The following is a 19,454-nucleotide window of genomic DNA, read 5'->3' on the forward strand; positions in this document are numbered from 1 at the left end:
AGTCCCAGCTGCTACTGCTGACTGCAACACTGCAGAACTCAATTCTCTCTCTCTCTCTTTCTCAGAGAAAAGCCTGTTTGACTCTCTCTGCTTACAAACGCACATGACCCTCTTAGAACCGCAAACTGCACTCAGACTACCCGAGGTTCTGAACCTACTCCTCCGGGTTCTTTCATCTGATGCTTTTCAAAGCAACAGCCCATTAGTGAAGTCTCTAAAGGCACTCCCCAAAGCTTTTGCAAAGGCACTCGGAGCTGAACTGTCTGGCTTGGGCAGAGCTCCAGTATTTTAAATGAGATCTGTTTTTAAGTGTTTTTATGTGACCTACATTAAAACCCTGCCCCAATTTATCCTTTAAAACATATCTATATACAATATAAAACACAACATAATCTGTCACAGGATATCATCACATCATGTTGGTGAGGCTGCACTTGGAGTATTGCATGGAGGTTTGGTCCCTCAATGATATGAAAAATGCCATTAAGATTGAAATTATACAGAAGAGATTCAAGAGAATGTTGCAGAGATTCACAGGCTTGAATTCTAAGGAGAAGTTGGAACTTTTGTCCATGGTGTGTAGGAGGCTAAAAGGAGACTTGATTGAGGTTTATAAAATCTTGAAGGGCATAAGGGAAATATTCATATCCTTTCTCCCAGAAGGGAAATCCAACATTAGAGGACACATATTTAAGGTGAGAAAGGAAGGATTTCAGACAGGAACCTTCTTCACAAAGAGTGTCAATGATGTACATTAACAATCTAGAAGAAGGGACAGAGTGTAGTGTGTCCAAGTTTGCTGATGACACTAAATTGAGTGGAACAGCCAATTGTGCAGAGGATATGGAGAGTCTACAGAGAGATATAGAGGTTAAGTGAGTGGGCAAGAGTCTGGCTGATAGAGTACAATGTTGGTAAATGTAAGGTTATCCACTTAGGAAGGAAAAATGGAAGATCAGATTATTATTTAAATGGAAAACTGTTGTAGCATGCTGCCATGCAGAAGAACTTGGAGTGCTTGTGTGTGAATCACAAATGGTTGGTTTGCAGGTGCAGTAGGCTATCAAGTATGCAAATGGAATGTGGACCTTCATTGCCAGAGGGATTGAATTAAGAAGCAGATAGGCTATGCTGCAAATAAGGCCACATTTGGAGAAGGCCACATCTGGAGAACTGCATGCAGTTCTGGTCTCCTTACTTGAGGAAGGATGTACTGGCATTGGAGGTGGTGCAGAGGAGGTTGACCAGGTTGATTCCAGAGATCAAGGAGAGACTGAGTCCGCTGGGACTGTACTCACTGAAATTTAGAAGAATGAGAAGGGATTTTTATAAAAAAGTAGAAAATTATGAATGGCATAGATAAGATAGAGGTAGATAAGAGGTTTCCATTGGTGCAGGAGACTAGAACTAGGGGACATAGCCTCAGGGTAGGATAGGAACGGAGATGAGGAGGATCTGCTTTTCCCAGAGGGTGGTGAATCTATGGAATTCATTGCCCATTGAAGCAGTGGAAACTACCTCAATAAATATATTTAACATAAGGTTGGATAGGTAGGGGTATCAAAGAATATAGGGAAAAGGCAAGTTGGTGGGGATGAGACAATCATCAGATCAGCCATGATCTCATTGAATGGCGCAATGAGCCAGGTGGGCTTACTCTTGCTCCTACTTCTTATGTTCTTATGTGCTGGACGTATGGATTGAACTTCCAGAGGAAGTGGCAGAAGTGGGGACAATTATAACATTCCAAAGACATTTGGACAGGTACATGGATAGGTAAGATTTGGAGCAGCCATTCTCACCTTTTTTGGGGGGTATGGGCCTCATTAGGACTCTGCTCAAAGTTTATAGGCCTCTTTGCCTGTGAAATGGTCAAGTTTAGTTGGTTTCTTCCATATTTCTCTCCTCCTAACTTCTGGGGGGCTGTATGATCCCCCGCTGAAAATGGCTGGTTAGAGGGATATGGGCCAAACACATACAGATAGGTCTAGCTTGGTCAGCATGGGCCAAAGAACCTGTTTCTGAGCTGTAGAACTCTAATACATCTGGAGGACTACAATCAACTGATTAGTCAATTAAAAGTCAATCAGAGCAGCAGGTTGATTTGATGTTGCCTAATATGTTCACTAAATCAGCTTTAATATATGCACAATGTTAATGTTAAATTATTTTCTCTGCCGATCAGCTTCAATTCAGGACTATATTTTGCCACATAATTATGTATTTTTATGGTTCCAATTATCTATGAGTATTTAATATAGAGGTTGAGTCCAAATCTGTTACTTGATTTCTAAAACTTGACGATTTCCATTTCTCCTCAGTCTAGTCTTCTGAAAATTATTACGGTCGAACAAAATGGCTTGTGTCACAATCTGCACACTTCCAACTCCTGAGTGCCTTGCACCTTGACATATACATGGCAGTGGAAAACCTGTTTAAAATGTAGGTGATGAATCATGCATAAATTCCATCAAAACAATACCCCAGGGAGCCTCAGCACTTAAAGTAAATGCATATTAGTAATTTCAAAGGAGCCAAATTTTGGAAATAGAATCTATCCTGAATGTAATTTGCATCTCTTGTATGTGAATGAGGACAAATATCTTCATCTAATAAAATGGATCCCAAATTCATGGCCAGTACTGACCACAATTCAAGTAATATTTAAATATTTTTCTGGGAAGGTTTAAAAATTTGGGCATATTTTGTGGTGAATAGATACCTCAGGTATTGTTAAACCACCATTTCCAACTGCCTTTCTATCCTTAGCATTCAGAGATCTTAAATTTGAACTTGTGTAATAATAGCAATACAATATTGACAATCTATTTAATCAAAAACATTGAATTTGTTTGTCTAATAGCCAATCAAGTACTGCAGATGTAATGAGATAAATGGTACAGTGTCTCCAAAAAAGCAAATGACCACAGTGTACAAACTCTGTGGTTCTCAGTGTTGAAGAAACTAGGGGTGAAGTGTTTGTTGGCAAATCCACACAGAAAACTGTATCGGACTGGCTCAGAGCACTAAAAAGACAGTGTAAGACCTGGATAATATAAACTAAAAAGGGTGGTTTGACATGGTAGTGACTGTACTGGGGTTGGCAAGGGGTTGATGGAAGGAAACAGGAAGTGGAACAGTAACTGGATGAGCACATGTAAATTAAATGACATCAAAATAGACATACAGCACAGTAACAGGCCCTTCCAGACAATGAGCCAGTGCTGTTCAATTACACCAATCAACCTACAACCCACATTTGTTTTGAAGGGTGGGAGGAACCTGGAGCACCTGGGGAAAAGCAGGAAGAATGTACAAACTCCTTACAGAGAGCACGAGATTCAAACCCACGTTATTGCTGCTACAATAGCATTGTGCTAACCATGCTGCAAAGGAGCCGGAAATAGTAGGCCAAATGTTCACCATTCCTCTCAGTTTAAATGGTCAGCATATCCTGGGAACATGCTCAGACATTAGAACGTAACACAGAATGGTGAAGAGGTATTTATGCATACATAGAGCATGGGAAGTCATTATGTCTTCTCTACTCAAGAGGAAGGCATGGGAGGCTAGACCGACTGGTTTGAGCAGAGCAGTCCATTCATTACATTGAGTCATCTTACTCAGATGGTCATTTGGAGGTAGGCAATGATTCACTAGCAGTAGCATTCATCTACTGTCCAGATAAAAGCTAGAATTTGGTGGACTAACTGTATGGACGCATGTAGCAAGAAGCAGTGATAAACTTGTTTTGCAAGCAGTCCAGTTAGACATCTCAGATATAATACAGCAAGTCAGATGGTACCAAAGTGCAGTTACAGAGAGAGAGATAGAGAGGTCAGCTGATGTGGAGCAAAGACAACATAGTTTTACTACTGAGGTTCTTTCAGTAAACTTTTGGTCCTTGAAGATGTGACCTTGATCTTTCCTTAATGTAGAAGCATACTCATAGTTTACCCACCAAGATATACAACAGCATGATGGAAAAGCTCCTACTTCACAGGTAATAAAAATATTCTAAAGAAACGGTGTCCACTGGTGTTTCTGTGGTTATGCATGCTTGCAAATACTGGCAACTTGATTCTTTATATAATGCTAATTCTTCAACCAGCTGTTAAGTATTGGACCATAGAGTTAGAGGAAGTGCCAGCCTCAGTGGTCATATCTCTCTTGAATTTTATTGATGTTCCTGATGAGCTTATAACAGTGATGACATATTTATTGAGAAGTAGGAAGTCCCTTTGGTGAACCAGAGGGCTCATAGATAAGGGATTTAAATGGGGAAAGGGAGTTTAATCATATTAGGTTATTAGGACCTGTTTTTCAACTTGAAGTCCATGAAAGTCTTGTGCATGATACAGACTAAAGTTTTGGGGATTGGGATTACTTCAAGGCTCTATTTGAAATTCACACAATACTGTATACCAAGCAAGCTGGAATGTGGGGATGATACCATTTAATGGCACCAGTATTACTTTTTTTTTTAAATTTTTTATTTTTCACACCATAAATCACAATAGCCATGATATACACTTTTTCTTTTTCACAATTTACAGTGACTTTTTCTCCCCCCACCCCCCCCCCCCCTCTCATCCATTTTAGGTATACAATCTAGGTTGCATTAATTCAGTCAGACAATGTTGTCATTCAACAAAAATACACCAGAAATTCTACTGAGTCCATTCTTTTCTTTTCTTCTCCTTCCATCAACTTAGGTAATGTTTGTTCCCGGTAGGTTTTCGCTATTGTATTTAATGTAAGGCTCCCATACTTGTTTGAATATTTCAATATTATTTCTTAAACTATATGTTATTTTTTCTAATGGAATACATTTATTAATTTCTATATACCATTGCTGTATTTTCAAATTATCTTCCAATTTCCAGGTTGACATAATACATTTTTTTGCTACGGCTAGGGCTATCTTAACAAATCTTTTTTGTGCATCTTCCAAGTCGATTCCAAATTCTTTATTTTTTATGTTACTTAGGAGAAAGATCTCTGGATTCTTTGGTATATTGTTTTCTGTTATTTTATTTAATATCTGATTGAGATCATCCCAAAATTTTTCGACTCTCTCACATGTCCAGATTGCATGAATTGTTGTTCCCCTTTCTTTTTTTACATCGAAAACATCTATCAGATACTGTTGGGTCCCATTTATTTAACTTTTGCGGTGTAATGTATAGTCTGTGTAACCAATTATATTGTATCATACGCAGCCTCGTATTTATTGTATTTCTCATCGTTCCAGAACATAATTTCTCCCATGTTTCCTTTTTTATCTTTATATTTAAATCTTGTTCCCACTTTTGTTTAGTTTTACCATTTGTTTCCTCATTCTCCTTTTCTTGCAGTTTGATATACATATTTGTTATAAATCTTTTGATTAACATTGTATCTGTAATCACATATTCAAGGTTACTTCCCTCTGGTAAACTCAAATTGCTTCCTAATTTATCTTTCAAGTAGGATCTCAGTTGGTAATATGCCAGCGCTGTATCTCCAGTTATGAGTCTTTGCCGACACGAGCGTTGAAGTCGCCCAGGATGACAACCTTGTCGGCTGTAGGGGTACGTTGGATGAGGTTGCGCAGGTCGGTGTAGAACTTGTTCTTTTCTGCTGGTTCCGCCTGGAGGGTTGGAGCATAGACACTGATGAGGGTGATGTGACGCTTGTTTTGAAGTGGGAGTCGCATGGACATGATTCGGTCCGAGAGGCCTGTCGGAAGGTTTTCGAGTTTGGAGGCAATGAAGCTCTTGACCATGAAGCCTACACCAGATAGGCGTCGTTCATCCGAAGGCTTGCCAGACCAGTAGAGTGTGTAGCCCGCGCCGCGTTCTTGGAGGCTGCCTACATCTGCCAGGCGGACTTCACTGAGAGCGGCTATGTCGATGTCAAGTCTGAGGAGTTCATGTGCAATGAGGGCAGACCGACGTTCAGGTCGGTGGCTGTCAGTCTTGTCTAGCATGGTTCTGATGTTCCAGCATGCTAGCTTGAGTTTGTGAGCATCTTTTGAGGGGGAGGACGTGGAGGGGGAGGACGTGGAGGGGGAGGACGTGGAGGGGGAGGACGTGGAGGGGGAGGACGTGGAGGGGGAGGACATGGAGGGGGAGGACGTGGAGGGGGAGGACGTGGAGGGGGAGGACGTGGAGGGGGAGGACGTGGAGGGGGAGGACGTGGAGGGGGAGGACGTTGAGGGGGAGGACGTGGACCTGTCCTCGGGCCTGCGCAAAGGAGCTTTTAGGTGGAGTGCAGTGCGCGCAGTACTGGCCCCACCTGAAGAAAACTGAGGTCCTCCATCAGCCAGCTCCCCACCATGACTACCAGCCCCCCCACATCTCCATCGGGCACACAAAACTCAAAACGGTCAACCAGTTTACCTATCTCGGCTGCACCATTTCATCAGATGCAAGGATCGACAATGAGATAGACAACAGACTCGCCAAGGCAAATAGCGCCTTTGGAAGACTACACAAAAGAGTCTGGAAAAACAACCAACTGAAAAACCTCACAAAGATAAGCGTATACAGAGCCGTTGTCATACCCACACTCCTGTTCGGCTCCGAATCATGGGTCCTCTACCGGCACCACCTACGGCTCCTAGAACGCTTCCACCAGCGTTGTCTCCGCTCCATCCTCAACATCCATTGGAGCGCTCACACCCCTAACGTCGAGGTACTCGAGATGGCAGAGGTCGACAGCATCGAGTCCACGCTGCTGAAGATCCAGCTGCGCTGGATGGGTCACGTCTCCAGAATGGAGGACCATCGCCTTCCCAAGATCGTATTATATGGCGAGTTCTCCACTGGCCACCGTGACAGAGGTGCACCAAAGAAAAGGTACAAGGACTGCCTAAAGAAATCTCTTGGTGCCTGCCACATTGACCACCGCCAGTGGGCTGATAACGCCTCAAACCGTGCATCTTGGCGCCTCACAGTTTGGCGGGCAGCAGCCTCCTTTGAAGAAGACCGCAGAGCCCACCTCACTGACAAAAGGCAAAGGAGGAAAAACCCAACACCCAACCCCAACCAACCAATTTTCCCTTGCAACCGCTGCAATCGTGTCTGCCTGTCCCGCATCGGACTGGTCAGCCACAAACGAGCCTGCAGCTGACGTGGACTTTTTACCCCCTCCATAAATCTTCGTCCGCGAAGCCAAGCCATTATTATTATTATTATTATTATTATCTCCAGTTATATTGTACTTATCTCTCATTTGTTCAAAGGATAAGAATCTACTTCCTGAAAAACAATTTTCTATTCTTTTAATCCCTTTTTTTTCCCATTTTCTAAAGGAAAGGTTGTCTATTGTAAAAGGGAGTAGCTTATTTTGCGTCAATATTAGTTTTGGTATTTGATAATTTGTTTTATTTCTTTCTACATGAATCTTCTTCCATATATTGAGGAGATGGTGTAATACTGGAGAAGTTCTATGTTGTACCAATTTTTCGTCCCATTTATATAATATGTGTTCAGGTATCTTTTCCCCTATTTTATCTAATTCTAGTCTCGTCCAGTCTGGTTTTTCCCTTGTTTGATAAAAATCTGATAGGTACCTTAATTGTGCGGCTCTATAATAATTTTTGAAGTTTGGCAATTGTAAGCCTCCTTGTTTATACCATTCTGTTAATTTATCTAGTGCTATCCTCGGTTTCCCCCCTCTCCATAAAAATCTCCTTATTATTTTCTTTAACTCTTTGAAGAATTTTTCTGTCAGTTGTATTGGCAATGCCTGAAATAAGTATAGTATCCTTGGAAAAATGTTCATTTTAATACAGTTTATCCTTCCTATCAGAGTTAGTGGTAGCTCTTTCCAATGCTCTAAATCGTCCTGTAATTTTTTCATTAGTGGATTGTAATTGAGTTTATATAATTGGCCTAGATTTTTGTTTATTTGCACACCTAGGTATCTTATTGCCTGCGTTTGCCATCTGAATGGGGATTCCTCCTTAAATTTTGAGAAATCCGCGTTATTCATAGGCATTGCTTCACTTTTATTTACGTTTATCTTGTATCCCGACACTTCTCCATATTCCTTCAATTTCTTATATAGTTCTTTTATTGATAGTTCTGGTTCTGTTAAGTACACTATCACATCATCCGCAAATAGACTGATTTTATATTCCCTGTCTTTTATTTTTATTCCTTTTATATTATTATCTATTCTTATCGATTCTGCTAGTGGTTCTATAGCTAGCGCAAACAATAATGGTGATAGTGGGCATCCCTGCCGCGTTGACCTGCTTAAGTTAAATTGCTTTGATACATGTCCATTTACTGTCACTTTCGCTAACGGTCCCTTATATAATGCTTTAATCCAATTAATATACTTCTCCGGTAAACTGAATTTTTGCAATACTTTGAACAAGTAATTCCATTCTACTCTGTCGAAGGCCTTTTCTGCGTCTAAAGCAACTGCTACTGCCGGTGCTTTATTTCCTTCTACTGCATGAATTAAGTTAATAAATTTACAAATATTGTCTGTTGTGCGTCTTTTTTTGATAAATCCAGTTTGGTCTAAATTTACCATTTTCGGTACCTGTTCTGCTAATCTGTTTGCTAATAGTTTAGCTATTATCTTATAATCTGTGTTTAGCAGAGATATTGGTCTATATGACGCTGGTGAGAGTGGATCTTTCCCTTGTTTTAGTATCACTGTAATTATTGCTGTTTTACATGAATCTGGTAAGTTTTGTGTCTCATCAATCTGGTTGATTACATCCCGGAGGGGCGGTATTATTAGATCTTTAAATGTTTTGTAGAATTCTATTGGGAGTCCATCCTCTCCTGGTGTCTTATTATTTGGTAATTTTTTTATTATCTCTTGTATTTCTACTGTTCCAAATGGTTCTATTAATTTATTTTGTTCCTCTATTTGTAGTTTTGGTAGTTCAATTTTAGTCAAAAATTCATCTATTTTCTCTTCTTTCCCTTTGTTTTCAGTTCGGTATAATTGTTCATAGAATTCTCTGAAGTTTTCCTTAATTTCTTTTGGATTATATGTAATTTGTTTGTCTTTTTTCCTTGTTGCCAATACCATTTTCTTAGTTTGCTCTGTCTTAAGCTGCCATGCTAAGATTTTGTGTGTTTTTTCACCTAGTTCATAATATTTCTATTTTGTCTTCATTATATTCTTCTCCACCTTATATGTTTGTAATGTTTCATATTTTATTTTTTTATCCGCCAATTCTCTTCTTTTGGTTGTATCTTCCTTTATTGCTAATTTTTTTTCTATGTTTATTATTTCCCTTTCCAACTGCTCTGTTTCCTGATTATAGTCCTTCTTCATCTTGGTTGTATAACTTATTATTTGTCCTCTAATGAATGCTTTCATTGCGTCCCATAGTATAAACTTATCTTCCACTGATTCCGTATTTACTTCAAAGTACATTTTTAATTGTTTTTCAATAAATTCTCTAAAATCCTGTCTTTTAAGTAGCATGGGGTTTAATCTCCATCTATACATTCTTGGCGGGATGTCCTCTAGCTTTACTGTCAGTATTAAGGGTGAATGGTCCGATAGCATTCTCGCTTTATATTCTGTTTTTCTTACTCTATCCTGCATACTAGCTGATAACAAAAATAGGTCGATTCTTGAGTATGTTTTATGTCTAGTCGAGTAGTATGAGTATTCCTTTTCTTTTGGGTTTTGTTTCCTCCATATGTCCACAAGTTTCATTTCTTGCATTGATTTAATTATAAATTTGGTTACTTTGTTCTTCCTGTTAATTTTTTTCCCCGTTTTATCCATATTTGGATCCAAATTCAGATTGAAATCCCCTCCTATTAGTATGTTCCCTTGCGTATTAGCTACCTTCAAAAAGATATCTTGCATAAACTTTTGATCTTCTTCGTTAGGTGAATATATATTAAGTAGATTCCAAAGCTCCGAATATATCTGACATTTTATCATAACATATCTCCCTGCTGGATCTATTATTTCCTCTTCTATTTTAAATGGCACATTTTTGCTAATTAATATAGCCACTCCTCTTGCTTTTGAATTATACGATGCTGCTGTTACATGTCCTACCCAATCTCTCTTTAATTTCTTGTGCTCCAATTCAGTTAAGTGTGTTTCTTGGACAAATGCTATATCTATTTTTTCCTTTTTCAGTAAATTTAGTAGTTTCTTCCTTTTAATTTGGTTATGTATTCCATTAATATTTAGAGTCATATAGTTCAGCGTAGCCATTTTATATTTTGTTTATCTTCTCTTTCCGTTTTTCCATCATTACCTTTCCTCCTTTTCCATTTCTGTTTTCTTATTTTCAACTCTTTACCAGACAACATTCCTACAACATCCAACATTTTCCTTATTCTCCTATTTTTATCTTCTTTATCCCCAATCTCCCCTTCCCCTCCTGAGTTGTCCTTTATCCCTTGTCGGACAACCACATCTCCCCTCTCCATTTGGATTTGCGAATCCACTCGCAAGCGTCAACTGATTTTGCAGTGACCGCTCTTTTCCCCCACCCAGCCCCCCCCCCAGAAAAGATTTCACTTTTCATATGTCACAAAGGTCACTCTTTTAATTCCCTCCTTATTCTCTCTATTCCATTACCTTCCCTTATTAATTCTTGTCTATACTATCTATGTTTTCCTCTAATTACAGTTACTTTCATGTATGCCCATTGTCTCTATTCACTCTTATACCTCTTTACCCGCATACATATCAATCGTGGTCATTTTTACCCTCATTACCCGTCTTCATCCCTCAGTCTATTTTTGTCTTTACCCACATACATATCAATCGTGATCATTTTTACTCTCGTTACCCGTCTTCATCCCTCAGTCTATTTTTGTAATTGTTCTGCAAATTTTCGTGCTTCTTCTGGATCCGAGAACAGTCTGTTTTGTTGTCCTGGAATAAATATTTTCAATACCGCAGGATGCTTCAGTGTAAATTTATATCCTTTCTTCCATAAAATCGCTTTTGCTGTATTGAACTCTTTTCTCTTCTTTAGGAGTTCAAAGCTTATATCTGGATAAATGAAGATTTTTTGCCCTTTATACTCCAGTGGTTTGTTGCCCTCTCTTACTTTTTCCATTGTCTTCTCCAGTACCTTTTCTCTTGTAGTATATCTTAGGAATTTTACTACAATAGATCTTGGTTTTTGTTGTGGTTGTGGTTTAGGGGCCAATGTTCTATGTGCCCTTTCTATTTCCATTTCTTGCTGTAGTTCTGGACATCCTAGGGCCTTAGGGATCCATTCTTTTATAAACTCCCTCATATTCTTGCCTTCTTCATCTTCCTTAAGGCCCACTATCTTTATGTTATTTCTTCTGTTATAATTTTCCATTATATCTATTTTTTGGGCTAGTAATTCTTGTGTCTCTTTAGTTTTTTTATTAGATTCCTCCAATTTCTTTTTTAAGTCTTCTACCTCCATTTCTGCTGCTATTGCCCGTTCTTCCATCTTGTCCATTTTTTTCCCCATTTCTGTTAAGGTCATATCCATTTTATTTATTTTCTTTTCTGTGTTGTTTATTCTTCTTCTTAAATCATTGAATTCCTGTGTTTGCCATTCTTTAAATGACTCCATGTATCCTCTAACAAGAGCAAGTATATCCTTTACCTTGCCTTTCCCTTTATCTATTTCACTGTATTCTTCCTCTTCTTCTTCCTCTGGGTTGGCCATCTGTTGTTTCTTTGATGCCCTTTCCTCCTCTTCTTTCTTGTTTCCATTGTCTTCTGTGGTTTCTTCTTGCTGCAGGTGTTCTGCAGCTGTCGTTGCCGGCTGTGGAGATCGACTCCCCAGCTGGTCCCCCCTCCCGTTGGTGTGTTTATTTTCATGCGCATCGCGCATGCGCGAGGAGTCGCGCATGCGCAGTTGCGCACTTTTACTCGGCTCTGTGAGCCATTGTTGTAGTTCTTTTTCTACTGACCTGAGGTAGTGGGCTCCTCTCTCCACAGCGGGCCTCTTCGGACAGGTAAGGCCTTCACCTTTTTCCTCCGTTGTCTTCTCTTCCTCTCTTCTTTCCGTTGATTTTGATTTTTCTCCTTTTGTCTCCATCTTCTTTCCACCTTTATACTCACTTTTCTTTAACTTGTATTTCTGTGCCTTTGTATTTTCTCTTGTTTTTCCCGACTTTTCTGGAGAGGGCTGGAGTTCACCGTCCGGCCACTACTCCATCACGTGACTCCTCCTCGGCACCAGTATTACTGATGTAGAATGTCACATTAATTCTTCTGTAGAATACTTCCTCAAAATTTCTTGTGACAATAAAAACATTCATGCAAGTTTTTTTTGAAGGTTTATCACATTTGACTCTTGGGAAATCGGAAAAGGGATCACAAAACAGTGACAGTTTGACTACGATGACCGAATATTCCCTATGTTGGACTAATTTAACTTATTCCTGTAGAGATGTAGGAGACTTTGTTCCAAAGGATCAAGCATTATACACAAAAATAAAATCTTTAGCCTGGCGCGGGTGGGGGGGGTAGGGGGGTGGGAGAACACAAATGCAGGCAGACCAGATGAAAACAGGAGAGAGCAGTGATAATATTATTCTCAGGGAACAGCAGGATGTCATTTTCATATAGCTGCTTATTGCACAGGTTTTCTTGAGCTTACCAAATCCGATATTCCTCAAGGAGGCACAGGGGATGTGAAATGAAGATTAATTCTGCTCATAATATCAAATTTAAACTCAGATCCCAGCAGGGGCAATGAAATGTTAGAAACCACTGTAGTAGACATTCCCAAATTAAGTTTGCTCTTTAAGACATGCATTGCAACATTTTAAATGATCAGACATCTGTACAAAATTTAACCCAATACACCTGACTAAACTGGCACATGCAGTTTTCTTCCAATTATTTTTGCCTTGTTATTTTGCTTCAGTTACATATATATATATTTTTAAAATCTAATAATGTTCATGCATTACCTTTTCACTTTCTTCATCTTCCCCAAAATAAAGAGTACGCTCTGGTAATGTGAGTCCATCTTGGTCAATCTAGAAAAGATCAACTCCATTTAAAAGTGTTACTAATCTGAAATATTAAATTATGGCTTGTCTTCAGAAAGATATATAATCCCCCAGTTAATCAAACTTTCACCAAATATTTGAAACAAATGCTTAATCCATCACATATTTAATATGTATTACAATGACTCAGTGTTGGTTTGATTCATGTGTTACTTTTGATGTGCTTGTAGGCTTTACCTGTAATTTCTTTTATAATTGAGCAGTTATTGTTGCAAAATTGTAACAAATGACATTGGTGAAGAATAGAGAAGGAACAATGTGTTTGCTCGGATATACTGCATAACTACAGGGCTGGGGAAAAAATGTTTGAAAACTGTATGTCAGAAATCATAGATTTTCTTATTTTTTTAGCTGCTCAAATTAAGAATGAAAATTTATTACCAACTGTATTTTTTTTAAACTAAAATTTTAATGCTCATCACAGGTCCACATTAAAGACACTGCTGCTTTCAGGTAACATGAGACAGTACGGATATGATCAGATCACCAAATTAAAATCTCAAAATTAAATTTAAAAAAAAAATCAGGCATACTTTTGTCTTCAAAGAAAATATTTTTATTCTTCTTTCTGCATACATTTTATTGTTTATTAATCAAACTGGAAATCAGTCGGTGTTTTCCTGTCAGGCTAATGAGATATAAATTTGAGTGTTTTAATGGCAAAAAAAATGGTCATTCACAAAGCAGCTGTAATTATATAGGTTTCATATTTATCAAGTAGCTAATTAGCTGCTGCTAACTGGCTTCAGTTGACATAAATCCACTGTGTGGTGGGGCATTGTACAAAACTAAATCACTTTAAACATTGCACTATGATGTTCGGAAATACTGATTTACTGTTCATATTACCACCACCAAAAAATAGCCTATTTGTTATAGTGGTGGATGATAACAGCACGCTACCAAATGAAAGTTTCATTTGCATTTTCACATAAAAATGGGGGTGGAGGGGTGATATACATATGGCTTAAAAAAAGAGGATGAAACATTGCATATGTAAGTATAGAATAAGAGAATATATTGAGAAATTTAACCTGGTCTCAATAATATTGCATCCCTGGCCCTTCAGGCAAACAAAGGAAAATGTAGGCACAGACATGGCACTAGGGTTGTGATACTGTTGTTTAGAATGGTAGAAAGGAATAAATTGCCAGTCAGCTGCAGTAGTGGACAAATTATTGGGAAAGACTTTGAGAGACAGAGAAAAATTATCTTTTTGAATAGCACCATTATACTGGACAATGAAGTTTTTGCTTCTTGAACACTATTGGTTGTATTTTATAGATCATGTACTGCTGATCACAAACATCACCTTAAAATGTTCTTATCATGGACTGTTTTCAAAATATAACCTAGTTTGTGATTTCTTGGCATATATTGAGTCTACTTGAAGCATACAAAATGCACATCATTTTTGAAAATTAATTTTATGCATTCGCACTTGGACCTCCTCCCTGCTGATCTTGGTACAGTTAGTGATGAACATGGTGAAAGGTTTCACCAGGACATTGCAACCAGGGAGAAGAGGTAGCAGGGCAACTGAAATCGATCAATGCTGGCCAACTATTGTTGGATGCTGACATGAGAGACATCAGATGCGGGGTACAAATGAAAAATCAGCAGAAAAACATTTTTAGGTCAATTCAACTAACACAATGTGCCAGCATCATTATACAAATTATATGTGCTAAATTCAATAAAAGTTAATTTAACGTTTCTCAACTTCTTACGTAATACAGCAAATCTGAAATGACCTTTGTGTTCAGCTTGAACTTGTCTATAGAATCCACCTTTTTTTCAGGAAGCAAACCTTTTGAAAAAAAAGTGTGGTCCAGTGTTATCAAAGGCCGCCAGCAGAGGTTTGTTCAGGGAAGATCAAATCTGGTATCACAGCTGAACCTTTTAAAGAGGTATTGTTGGTGAGCTGGCTGCATTTGATACTAAACAAATCTTATTAAGGCTTTTAAGAAGATCCCACATGGGACACTGATCAGACAAGTAGAGCTCTGTAGAGGCTAGGACAAAGTGGTAAGTTGAATTCAACATTGCCTTAGTGATTCCAACAAGTCATCACCAACAAGACATCACATCTTCCTGCACAAGAGCTTCAAAAGAATAATTTCACCAGAAGCTTTGCAACAGTCCTAAAAGGTCACCCATCACCACCTTCTCATGGACAGTTAGGAATGGGTAACAAGTGCTGGCCTCATCATCAATGCCCACATTCTGAAAAATGAAAAAGATAGTGAAGTTGAAAGCAATCAGGAAAGAAAGCATTTTTATTCATGTTATAGCTCGTCGCCTCTCAGAACCATTTCAAAATCTTTATAGACAGTTAATCATTTTGAAATGTGGTTTGCTATTGTTATATACACAGACATGACAGACACGTATGCACATCAATATACCGCAGTGCCGCGAAAGTGATCATTCTGCTTTGCTATGCTTGGAGTGGAAGAACACAGGCCAGTCTGAAAGCAATTTTTTGACCATATCCACAAATTATGCCATTCAGCCCATCAATTCAACTCCACAATTTGAATCACAGCTGATGTATTCTTCCTTTCAACCCTATTTTTCGGCCTTCTTCTCTTCAATCCAATTTTCCTGCCTTCTTTCCAGACCTTTGATGCTCTTCTTAATCAAGAAGATAGCAAGTTCCACTAAAAATAAACCCAATGACTTGGCCTCCACAGGTGTCTGTGGCAATGGATTCCATAGATTCACAACCCTCTGCCTGAAGAAACTTTTCTCATCCCTTTCTGAAGGGAATTATCAGCCTATGCCCTCTGGTTCAAAACTTTCCCATAACTAGAAAGATCTTCTCCACATCAACTCCCTCCAGCATGTTCAGAATATTTCATTGAGAACCATCAAACGCTCCTCATATGCACTCTCACCCTGGGATCATTCTCATAATCCTACTCAGGACCCTCTCCAATGCTAACTCTTCCTTCATTAGATATGGGGCTCAAAACCACTCACAATACTCCAAATGTGGTCTGGCCAGTACATTACAAGGCCTCAATGATGTATCCATGTTTTTATAATATTTTCCTCTCAAAATGAATATTGAACTTGCATTTGCTTTCCTTACTACAAACTCATCCTGCAAGTTAACCTTTAGGGAATCTTGGACAAGGACTCAAAAGTATTCATTCTCTTTGAACAGTATGATCTTTAACCACTAGAAGATACAAAAGGGGGCTGCAACACTCCTTCAGCACAATATTGATTTATCAAACTACATTTCATGCTTGACATAGAAGGGAACATCAATGCATAACCTTCTGAATTGTAATGGGTGATTTACCCGAGCTAGCACAAAAATGTAGAAATAAACAGTTATCAACAATGCAAATAGAAATAAAAACACTAAAATCTGACATTCAAAATAAAAATGGCTCTGGTTAGCCTGCAAATGCAAAGTAAAAAAAAGATGGCTTTTGTCAAAGATGACACACTGAAAATATCATAAACGCTAAAAATTTTAACCTGGCCCTTCTATTTATAGAAGTTATTCAGTCTGCAATGCATTTCTGGCAATTTCCATTTTGATTTAAGAAAATAAAATATTGGACAAACAGGAGAGTCACAGGCATAAAGTACATTTTGAAGGAAGTCATGCTTAAACTGGTCAAATTTGATTAAAAATACTAAATTCAATTTTATCCACTGAAACATTAAAGAGGCAGACAACGAGCCCTAAAGATGTAACGGAGGAGAACCATCAAATTGATCACGTGCATCATATAGAATCATAGAATAGCTACAAATTTAGGAGGGCATTCAGCCTATTGCTGCCTCTCTACCAGAGTGATTAACTAATTGTATTTCCCAGCCTCTTCTTCATAGCTTTGCAGATGTTTCCTCTTATAGATGTAACTAATTACTTCTTAAAGCCTCAAATGTAGGCAGTACATTCCATATTCCACCCAAATGCTGCGTAAATGTTTTGTCTTATGTCGCTCTTAATTCTCTTCATCTTATTTTGTACCTATGACCTCTTGTCCCTGACCTTCCAGCAATGGGCACAGCCTCCCACTATCCACTCTCTCCAGACTCCTCATCATTTTATTGATGATCTAATTACTTCTCAGCCTTTCAAGAGGGCCTCTCTAGCTTATTATTGTAACTGTAGTTGCCCATTCTTTTAAATCTCTAGGCCTCCTTCATGTTATTTCAGCTTTCTGATGCAGCAACTAGAATTTAGCATAAAAATCGCTGCAGCTTATGTTTTATAAATGTTTGGTATACCTTTCCTGCTTTTATATTCTTTGTCTCTGATGACCAGAATAAAGTATGTCATATTAATCACAATCAATGGTGTGCATTCATAGCATGAGGTCTCTCTGCACCTGGTCCCCATTTACAAAAGATTTTTTTATTCTATATCCCCTCTCTCCAGTGTTCCCACTAAAATACATCACCTTACTTTTTCCCCATTGCACTTTATCTGTCCTTTCTACCAACCTGTTTTCTTGTCGCAGATCCAGCCTTTTTATAGTTCAAATTTTCTTTCAATCAAAAAAAGCAATAGACCCAATACCAATCCCTGGGGAACACCAATGTTCACCTTCCTCCAGTCCAAAGCAAAACACCCTCTGTTGTCTGTTATTCAATCAGACTTCATATCGATGTTATCAATGTCCATGTTATGCACATGTTTTGCTGATAAGCCTGCAGTGTTGCACTGTATTGAAGCCTTTCCATGTAGGCCACATCAACCACATTACCCTCATCAACCATATCCATTATGTTTAAAATTTATATAATTTTTATTAAATGTAATTGGACCTCAAATTCATGCTAGCTTGCCAATGTTAACCTTTTACAAGTTTTTATTTTCAAATTTGGGACATTTGACTCACCTCATTTGCTAGAAACAGACAAAGCAATGTCTCCTTTTTGTTCAACCAAAAATGTACTGCCTCAGAATATTATCCTGGAGCACAGTTTAGAAACCCCAATCATCCTTGCCAATTCCAGATTTCAATGAAATAACTAAAGTCTGTGATAGTACAGATTCTATCACCAATGTGTATATGTACATATGTACAGATGGTAGTGTAGGATGACTGTGATTGGCTGAGAGTGTAGCCACACCTACTGGCAGGTCTTAAAGGATTGCTCCTAGCCAGACCAGGTCATTCTGGACTGGTCGACCTACTTGTGATATGCTCCAGTCTTTTAGTTAATAAAAGCCTTGGTTTGGATCAACCTTTGGTTTTTTCAACGCGCATTACAAAGTCCTCTCTTATGTTGACCTTAAATGTTTGCACATTTCCAAACTCCCATGAACCTGCTACTCTGCAGTCTTCCCACTTGACGCTGACCTTCACAACAGCAGTGTAATGCTTCCTCTGTTCTTTCTTAGTTCAAACCAAACAACTTCTATCACTGAATCTAAAGATCTCTATTCTTTATAATCTGCTTTATTTTGCCATTTCAATGCCTCACATGGCATTGGTTGTAAATTGGACATGCATTCCTTGAGGTCTTGCTTTTTAACCTTTTTTTACTGGCTATCTAAATTCTGCCCGCAGGTATTCATTCATCCCTCTTCCAGCTTATGTTGTTGATGTTGACCAAGATCTCTGGTCCCTTCAGATAATATTCATTAAAAGAGTTAAACAAGAAAGTCTGATAGAGTCCGGTACAATAAAAGTCATTTAGGAAGTTGCATGAATAAGAAAGCTGTAGAGCAGTGGTTCTCAACCTAAGCCATCGGTGCTCTGTGGTTAGTAAGGGATTACTTAAGGTGGTATGTGAATGGGGAAAAAAAGGTTGAAAACCACTAGTGTAGAGGGAAATGGGTTGATTACAAACAAATTGGGTTGATAACTTGGACAAGTTTTTTCCTCAGGGCTGTTTCCATGTTGTGAAGCTCTCTGATTCTATTACACTCATGAAGAAATGAAACAACTGGGTGTTAATATTTAGAGGTATACGAGGCAGGACAAACCAAACACAATTTCAACTTCAAAAAAACAAAGGAACAAAATTTAGAACTGAAATGAACTCATAAGATGAATAGAAACAAAGGTTTAGGATTCGATTAACAACTATCTACATCAGTGATTTTCAAACTGCCCCGCATTCCACCTTAAGCAATCCTTATGCCATAAGTGCTCTCTGATTAGTACGGAATTGCTTAAAGTGGTAGTTGTGTGGAAAGAAAAAGGTTAAAAAACACTGTTTTAATCGTACCTAATTGATTTGTTATGTGCACGGTTTCAAAACTCCAAAGGAAATGGGCCAATGGCAACTTTTCTCAAGCAAAATATTTCAGTAACAATTGGGTCTAGAGCAGTGACTTAACCTTCCCTTCCCACTCACATACCATCTTAAGCAATCCCTTACTAATCGCAGAACACTTATGACTAAGGTGGAATGTGAATTTAGGGGGCAATTTAAAAACCACTGATCTACGTGTACAATATGATGAATTAT

The 19,454-nt window shown here is 38.5% G+C and overlaps 1 protein-coding gene across 1 annotated transcript in view; it reads right to left on the reverse strand.

The window, feature by feature from the left end:
* Positions 1-19,454, reverse strand: part of LOC138742535 (endothelin-converting enzyme-like 1) — a 79,783-nt gene that overhangs the window by 47,082 nt on the left and 13,247 nt on the right. Inside the window, exon 2 of the mRNA XM_069897074.1 lies at positions 12,900-12,968. Coding sequence (XP_069753175.1) covers positions 12,900-12,968 — 69 coding nt within the window. The remainder of the gene's footprint in view (positions 1-12,899; positions 12,969-19,454) is intronic.

The sequence above is a fragment of the Narcine bancroftii genome, chromosome 9 (genome assembly GCF_036971445.1).
Source record: "Narcine bancroftii isolate sNarBan1 chromosome 9, sNarBan1.hap1, whole genome shotgun sequence".
Lineage (NCBI taxonomy): Eukaryota > Metazoa > Chordata > Chondrichthyes > Torpediniformes > Narcinidae > Narcine > Narcine bancroftii.